Source organism: Nicotiana tabacum, chromosome 18, assembly GCF_000715075.1.
Source record: "Nicotiana tabacum cultivar K326 chromosome 18, ASM71507v2, whole genome shotgun sequence".
Classification (NCBI taxonomy): Eukaryota; Viridiplantae; Streptophyta; class Magnoliopsida; order Solanales; family Solanaceae; genus Nicotiana; species Nicotiana tabacum.
The window spans coordinates 85,493,281-85,502,392 of record NC_134097.1 but is presented as its reverse complement, the minus strand read 5'-3'; the positions used below and the strand labels follow the sequence as shown (position 1 = coordinate 85,502,392).

Sequence of the window (9,112 nt, the reverse complement as noted above, 5' to 3'; positions counted from 1 at the left end):
TGACCCTCCTCGTGACCAACCCAAGCTTGGTTTGGTCCGAATCTACCCACAACTTCTAAAAAACCAGATCTGAAAATCCAGACCTCAGAACACATGCACCTGGGGAATCCGGCCGATCATGACAGGGGTTTGAGGTCTAATGGACCTTAACCAAGGTGTTCTTGTGTGAGAACACCCTGATTAAAGTTTGTTCGGCCTCAAATGGTCGAAGCTAAGTTGAATTTGGTTCAGTTTAGTTTAAACTTTTTCAGTAAGTTTTCCCTTTCTTTGTTTTAGTTTTTGATTGAGTTGTTAGCATGCTTTGTTGTGACTGTGTGTTATTGTATGATGTTTTTCTTAATTTCTTCCGTCTCTGTCAAAGACCTTTTATTTGGTCGTTTGATTTTCTATGTGTGTTCTGAATGTACTCTGTGATATACATGCTCGTCAATTAGATTAATCGTCAAATAAGTTAACTCATATAGGTTCCCAGTAATTGAACAAAGATATTTGAAGTCATTCGGGACCCTGTATGTGTAGTTTATATGAGCGATTGATTATTACCTATTATAATTAGTATAGTCGACTTGATAAATGTCGTCGATTAACTCCCTACGACTGAATGTTCAGATATGCTAATACGTACAACCTCACATGACTGAACAAACCTGTATTGTGAAATGAATATTGGACATTATCTGTGAATGCTAGTTTGTAACTGCATTGTAAAAACAATTAAAAGAATCAGGCTAGGGCAATTCTGAAATTGAACTTTCAGAAGTTCAAAATGCCCTGATGCTACGATGGGTTTAGGGCAGTAATAATCAGGGTTTAACAGGGGTAGTCTGGGGTTTGAAAAGGACAGAAAAAGCTTAGTTTAAATGAGCTGACAAGTAGGGTACTAAATTAGGATTAAACTAATGCCAATGGGGAACAAGACACAAGAGTATGGGTTTAAAATGAATACTAAAATGAGCCCATAATCCTTGATTAAAGAATAAATCAGGCGTGGGGAACAAATGGCTGGCACCAAAAGATGTTTAGGCATGGGCTTAAAGGGAATGGGCAGTCTGCAAGTGGGGGATCCAGGCAGCTTAGCTGCACTGGGTCGTTTGGCTTATAAATAGGCCATTTCATAACTTAAAAAAGGGCTGGAAAATTGAGTCTTAAGGGAGGTCTTGTGAGTTTAAAGAAAACTGAAAACATAAGGAAATTTCTAGTAAGTACTGTAATCAAACATTGTCTGAAAGCTACATAAGGGTTCGTATTGGTCAAGCTGTCTGGGCCAAGTTCTGTTGTTTGCACTGATTGAGCTGTTTGTGATTGTTGGACTGCTGGTGTTGCTGCATAGAACACTCTGTTACTTCTGTTTGTTTCATTACTCTTTCTGGGATTACTTGTTTGGTGCTCGACCATCTGCTGGTTTTCTTTGTTCTGGAAATTGTTGTTGGTTGTCTGTGGACTGTGGAAAACACTTGTGGTTGTTGGTTTGTTGTTGTGTTGTTGCTGTGTATCTGCTGTTGCTGTGTTTACTGCATACTGCCCAGCTGATCATTCCTTTCTTCTTTGTCCTCTATACCAGGTACACAACCATTGCACTATCAAATGTAATTGGAACATTGAGCATGAATGCAAAAAGAAAAGACCTGAAGTTGACTTTCATACATAGATTGTTATATTAGATATCATGTACTGTATGATAATTTTCATTCCTGTGTTGACAATAGAAGCAGCCTGTATGCCCAGTGTATATCAATATAGATTAGCTAAATGGTAGTTTACATATGTATGCTGATAGGTGAAAATATTCTCAATGAAATAGGTTGCATCTCAGACTTAGTTTTACTTTGTAATATGTTCCGTAATGTATGCCAAGCATGAAAACTGTACATCATTGGCTAAGTTCTTCCTCTTCTGATTAATGGTCTCATATAACTAGTAAACCACATGTTAAGACAAAGAACACAAAACTTGCAATCTCAACCTCATGAAGGTCGAGCCCAGGTCAAAACAGACCAAGCAGGCCCGCATCGAACAAGCAGTGGCCCAGGTCTGGCCCATCCCGCATGAGCTTTATTTGGGCTCGTAATGTTCAATCAGTTGTCCGTGTGCGCAATGACGTTTACTTATTCTGTAAAAGCATTTTGAATCCTGCTATAAATAAACCTGCAAGCATATAATTAACTAGGACTATCTCCGCTTTCAATTAGTAGAGACAAATGCGACAAGAAACGTAGTTGCTAGAGGATATCCTTTTAAAATAAAGACGAGATGAGCCTCGACAAATAAAACGCACAAGCTGCGGGGCCCTCGTTAAATGTATATTATCGAAGCATTCAGTTTCCAGGACGGGTCGTTTAGCAAATCTCACAGCCCTCCCAGAATAATAACGCGATAGTCTCTTTAAGCGCGTACTTAATAATGTTATCTTCTTAAACTCGGGTGCACATTTATGTGACCCAAATCCAAATCCCAACGGAATCGAAATGTGTCTCTAACCACGGGTACATTGATTGTGGCGTGGTCTGATATGCATTTCCATGACGTTGCAAATTCTTTTCATAAGGAATGAGACGAGCCTCGACAAACAAAGATGTACAAAGTGCGGGGCTCTCTAAATGTATATATATAAAAATACTTAGAATTCGGGACATGCCGTTTAGCGAATTTCATGGCTTTTCCCCAAAATAACAATACGCTAGTTGCTTTAAGCGCGCCTTTAATAATTTATTTTCCTTAACTCGGGTGCACATTTATGTGACCAAAATCCAAATCTCAACCGAGTTGAGATATGTCAACAATCACATGTACATTGATGTAACGTGATTCGAGGTATGTTTTCACAACGTTGCAATTCCTTGTAAAAAATAATAATAATTATGAAAGCGGTTAAAAGATAAAATTGGCACATAAGTTCATATTTGTATAAAATCAGATAATCAAGCCGAATATAACAGTTGAGCGACCGTGCTAGAACCACGGAACTCGGGAATGCCTAACACCTTCTCCCGGGTTAACAGAATTCCTTATCCGGATTTCTGGTACGCAGACTGTAATATGGAGTCATTCATTTCCTCGATTCGGGATCAAAATTGGTGACTTGGGACACCCTAAACCTCCCAAGTGGCGACTCTGAAATAAATAAACAAATCTCGTTTCGATTGTCCTTTAATTGGAAAAAACTCCCTTGCGCCCTCGCGGGTATGTAAAAAGGAGGTGTGACAAGTATACACTAAACTAATTCTTCTTTAAGTTTAGTTCGATACAACATTCATATATCAATTTTTCTAACTATGTTCCTACTTTATAATTCAGTCTCAAACAAGAGGTATTTTACCAAAGCACCAAAACCAAATTTGGCTTCCCATACTCAACCTATCCGGAAAGAGAATATCAACCATTTAGAAGTACCATCTTCGGATGAATTTGATTTGGATTCTTTAAAGTTTGACTCGGGGGAAAGAACTCAAATCTTGGACTTCCATCCAAATCATCGCGATGTTATTAGAAGAGAATTCCTTCAACAAGGTCCTTGTCAACCTCGGCTTCATAACTTTCCTAAAACAAATTTTACTGGATCAATGCGTCGATTTAACCCTAAATGGTTTGATGATGAATATCATGATTGGTTGGAGTACGGTGTAAATAAAGATGCAGCCTATTGTTTGTATTGTTATCTATTTAAAGAAAATAATATTCATTCAAGGTGGAGGTGATGTATTTTCAAGTATAAGGTTTAAGAATTGACATAAAAAGAATAGTTTTGATAAACATGGGTCAAGTGGCATTCACAATGAGTCAAAAAAGAAATGTCAAGATTTGTGGCAACAACGGTCTATTCAATCTTTATTTGAGAGGCAATCTAGTCAACTTAAGCATGAGTATTGGATCCGCTTAACTGCTTCAGTTAATGTAGTAAGACTTCTTATAACTCAAGGATTAGCATTTCGAGGTCATGATGAATCTAAGTCTTCACTTAGTATGGGTAATTTTCTTCAAACTCTCTCATGGTATGCAAAAGTGTGTGATAACATTCGTGATTATGTACTGGAACATGCTCCGCAAAATGATCAAATGACTTCTCCAATGATTCAGAAAGACATTGTTACTGCATGTAAGATAGAAACAACTAAAGCTATAATTGAGGAACTAAATAGTGATTACTTTGCCTTGCTAGTTGATGAATCTTTTGATACGTCCTGCAAGGAGCAAATGGCTATTGTCTTACAGTATGTTGATAGAATGTGATTTGTGATGGAGCGACTTATTGATGTTGTTCATGTCCAAAATACTAGTGCTTCATCTTTGAAGAGTGCAATTGTTAATTTACTTGCTCAACACTCCTTAAGTCTATCATATGTGCGTGGACAATGTTACGATGGGGCAAGCAATATGCAAGGTGAAATTAATGGTCTTAAAAATGTTGATTAAGCAAGAAAGTAGATCGGCTAATTCCATTCATTGTTTTGCTCATCAACTCCAACTTACCCTTGTTGCGGTTTCTAAGAAATGTCTTCAAGTGGGGGAACTTGTAGTGTTGGTTTCAAATATTTTGAATATATTGGGATCTTCTTTTAAGCGTATGGATGAATTTCGAGAATCTCAAAAAGAATGAATTCAAGAGGCATTAGATATGGGTGAGCTTACAACCAGTAGGGGGCTTGAATCAATAACTTGGTCTTTCAAGAGCATGTGATACTCGTTGGGGATCTCACTTTAAATCTTTTAATAATTTTATTCTGATGTTTGGCTCTATTCTTGATGTTCTTGAATCACTTGTTCTTGATGCACATTCTAGAGATGAAACAGCCAAGGCAATGGAATATCTCAGGGCTTGTCAAACATTTGAGGTTGCATTCATGTTACATTTGATAAGGGATATTTTAGCAATCACAAATGAGCTCAATAAATGCTTACAAAAAAAGAGCAAGATATTGCAAATGCCATGCTACTTGTTGAAGTAGCAAAGAAAAGGTTGCAAAAGTTAAGGAAAGAGGAATGAGAATCTCTTATTGCTAAGATATCTGCATTTTGTATCAAATATGATATTTTGATACCTCGCTTTGATGAGCCATATGTTAGTTCTTTAAGATCACGTTGTAAACCTTCTGATTGTACAGTCTTACATCATTATCGGATTGATGTATTTTGCAAAATTATTGATTGGAAAATTCAAGAAACTTAATGAAATTTTTGACGAAGAGACAACTTATTTGCTTCATGGAATTGCTTGTTTGAATCCAATTAACTCATTTTCAAGTTTTGACATCAGGAAAATAATGGGAATGGTTGAGTTATATCCTGATGACTTTGATGAATTTAGTATGGGTACTCTTGAGAATCAGCTTGCAAGTTTTATTATTGATGTTCGTGATGTTGATGAAAGATTCTCCGATCTACATGGGCTTTGTGATCTTTCAAAAAGATTAGTTCAGACAAAGAAGCATTCAAATTATGCTCTTGTATTTCTCTTAGTGAAACTTGCTTTGCTTCTGCCCGTTGCCACTGCATCTGTTGAAGAAGTTTATCAAGAATGACTTATGAAGTCGAATAAATGATGAGTTCTTTAGCGGTTGTTTGGTGCCTTATGTAGAAAAAAAATGTGTTTGATAGTATTTCTAATGATACTATTATTAAAACATTTCAAGATATGAAACCTCGTCGAGTGCAGTTGTAATAATGTACTTAGTTGTTTTTTGTTGATCTCATTAGTCATTAGGTCCTTGTAACTAACACAAGACTTGTTTTTTGTATTTTCTCTTTTGAAAGTCTCGTTACTATGATTTGTTTATCTTAACACTATCTTTGTGGTGAGAACTTCTCTTTCTATTAATGAAATATGTTAGCATCTTTTTTATTTTTTGGTTTTGGTTGGTTAGCTTCATTGTGTATTTGATTTTTAAAATTTTTGAACCCCCTTCGCAAATACTCTGCCTCCGCCATTAAATACAGTAGGGATGGTATGGGGCGGTATGGGGCGGAGATGTGCTTATGCGGGTGCTGGACTAGACAGGGTGGGGCGGGATGAAACTTCAGTTTTTCCAAAACTATGTGAGGCGGGTGCGGGGTGGGTTATACCTCAATGCGATCTGTCTCTTCTGGACTTTATCAAAAATATGTCCTAGTTATTCTATGAAATTGTGTATCTGTCCGGATTGATAGTGAATTTTCTTTTTTGAGTCTATACAATTTTTTAATTGACAACAAAGTGGTCTTTTTTATCTCCAGGCATTTATCTGAACATTAACGTGGCGTCAATTTCCTACCAGCTCCCACTTTTAATATTCATCATATCAAATGACTCTTTTTTGTTGTAGTATTAGTTAAAGCGGTTATCACCCGGCAAAAATTAGAAAGTCCATCATATATATGAGCGTGAGGTGCGACTGCTTCTAAAAGAGTCAGGGGCTTGACACATAAAAACACACATAAAAAAAGACATACACATGGTGATAAAAATAAGTCTTTGAACGAATATACAAACTGTTAGAAAGAATAAATGGTTCAAAGCATAGTCTACCAAATTATTCTGACTAATTTATTATTTTCACTAGGTAATGGTTCAGATAAAATGATCTCTCTTTTATCTCCGAGCAGGGGATCAACAGATCTTGGGGCCCAAAGCAAAACCATATTGAGTGGCCCTTAAATTTATTTTACAAAATTTTTACACTAACAATAAAATTTACTTTCTAAACAATAAATTAATCATTTATGACAAAAAATAATGATTTTTTTTTAAAGAAAAAAGGAAGAAGAGCATAAAAAATAAAGTGGTGGATTATGGGATGTTGAGGTCCAAAACTCAAAACGAAAATTTTGAATTGTCTATCATCACCATCCAGAAAAAGAAATAAACGTACATAACGTAATAGCTTAACTTTGAGCATTGCCAGCGCCAAAAATATTTACTCCTAATCAATTTAATTAAACGATAATTGTAGTTCATTGAATTAATTAGTAGCACTTATTGATGAATATCTAAAATAAATTGAGAATAGCCTAATATAATATGTTGAGTTACACGAAAAGAAAATCGGTGCATGAATGCTCTTGTGTTCATGCAGTTTCAAAGAAGATTTTAAAAGAAATTCATAATGTTGTTGTTGATATATATCTTAATTCCTAAATAAAAGAGGTAAAATTAAAATTGAAAAGTGAAGCAAATTAAATATACTAATTAATGAGTGAAAATTTATTATAATTTATAAATTTTTTGGTACAAAATAACCTCAATCAAATAACAAAAAAATGTACTGTAACACTTTAATTATAATAATTATTTATATAAATTTTATAGTATATAGTAATCATAATAATAAGAGAATAAGCAAATTTAGGGCCTTCAAGTTTCGGGGACTAAGGCAGTGGCCTCACTGGCCTAACCTTTAGAGCCGCCCCAGTACCAACACCTCGTACTTATACCAAAACTAGTCTTCACCAGATCCCCCAAAATTTATGTGTGATGAATAATTTCTAAGGGAAGGAATCGTGCTTAATTAAGGTGTATTAATTTTATTTTCTATGATTAATTTAACTCGGCTTGAAGTAAATATCAGGGCGGACAAATTTTTATCAGAATCGTGCAACAATCATAGTCTTGGGCGCCACGACATTCTTGAAGGAAGGTAAGTTATGTCAAATTTCAGAACCCTTAGTGAAGAGTCGAAGCAAATTCCAGCACGAGATTTTCTACGTCAGGATTCAATTACTGCCAGTATAATTCTACCTTTCCATTTCGAATAATGTGTATGCTTTTAACAGTCATGGGTTTGAATTTAACGATTTGTCTTATTACAATGGGAAATGACAGTTTAGTGTGATGACCCGCTATGTCATCATGCCACATAGACGCTATTTGGCATATATTAATGTCATGTGGAAGCTTACATAAGAGGAGTCTAGCTTTTATGAGAAGATTCTAGAGAAGTTTGACATTTCCTTAGGAAGAAAGACCCTATATTCCTATAGATTTGCTTAGAAAGTCCTTAAAAGATTCTAACTATATAGAAAATTCTAGAGAAGGACTTACTTATAAATAATAAGGGACTTGTGTAACAATTAATATTTACACACTAGGCCCTAGGTAACTAGTATATGAAGGGGGTCATTTATTTATAATTCACCAAGAAAACAATTCAAGTTCTCTCTAATATAAAGCTTCCCTTAACAATTCTCTTGTGTTCTTCCTACCATTCTCTTAGCGACCTTGAGTATAGTAAGGTTGACTTGGCATAGGAAGAACGTGAGCAAGTTGTGCAAAATCGTGAGAGAGTTGTCAAGTGTCGCACGTGTACTTAGTTAACGACTAAGGATGTGACAACCAGGTTATAACTAAGGGAATGCCGAACGATGGAAAAATTAACGCTGCCAACACCCAAGCCAATGTCATCCGGGATGCTGCTAGCAAGAAGGGCCATAACAAAAAGAGGAATGACGCCAACAAGAGCCAAGATGTGCCACCCGAAGTTGTGTCCAACGAAGGACTTACATCCCAAGAACCATTTGCCAGGAGAGCGAGGATGAAGTGGAGGTCCTGCCCGAGGACGTCTCGCTTGGTAAAGTGTGGGTGATGAAAATGAACGCAGGGATGGACGCCGTGGACATCTTTGGCCAACGCTTGGGGAAGGTGGAGGACACCCATAAGGTTCTTGAGGGGCACACTTTTGAAGAGATTGAGGGTATCCGAAATGACTTGGAGGGACGTACACAGACCGATATGGAACGAAGGGAAACAATCACTGCTTTAGAGTGCAGACTAACAAAGGCTTTGAGTACTATCGATGCTATGAAGGCAAAGATAGAGTTGTTGATACATAATTTTTCCCTATATATTTTAAATATGCATAAATACCTTCAAAATAGCCTATATATGCATATATAAGTATACACAAGATTTTTATAATTTTTTCCATAATTTTAAGGGTTTAAATTGATTTATTTTCTCCCCCTTTATTTACAAAATCCTCAATAATTATTTCCAAAATTATCTTTATGATGATTTATTCATCTAATTTCTGTATTTATGCCAAAATATGACTAATATATTTTTCTTGCATTTTTATAATTACATTTAGTATTTTTTAAGCTGAATTGCATATAATTGCAATGTTAGCCCATTTTAATGTATAAT

The 9,112-nt window shown here is 35.8% G+C and overlaps 1 protein-coding gene across 1 annotated transcript; it reads left to right on the top strand.

Moving 5' to 3' along the window:
- Positions 1-4,053: 4,053 nt before the first annotated feature.
- Positions 4,054-5,516, top strand: LOC107761289 (uncharacterized). Its single transcript, XM_016579508.1, has 3 exons — positions 4,054-4,208; positions 4,778-4,829; positions 5,100-5,516. Exons 1-3 carry the CDS (start codon positions 4,054-4,056, stop codon positions 5,514-5,516), a joined length of 624 nt encoding a protein of 207 aa, XP_016434994.1.
- The last annotated feature ends 3,596 nt before the right edge of the window (positions 5,517-9,112 follow it).

Excerpts from the sequence above, each read along its gene's own strand:
- LOC107761289 (XM_016579508.1), top strand. The coding sequence starts at position 4,054 with ATGACTTCTCCAATGATTCAGAAAGACATTGTTACTGCATGTAAGATA. Across the intron at positions 4,209-4,777 it reads CAAATGGCTATTGTCTTACA|AGATGAAACAGCCAAGGCAA; the intron begins GTATGTTGATAG and ends TGCACATTCTAG. Across the intron at positions 4,830-5,099 it reads GGGCTTGTCAAACATTTGAG|TCTTACATCATTATCGGATT; the intron begins GTTGCATTCATG and ends CTGATTGTACAG.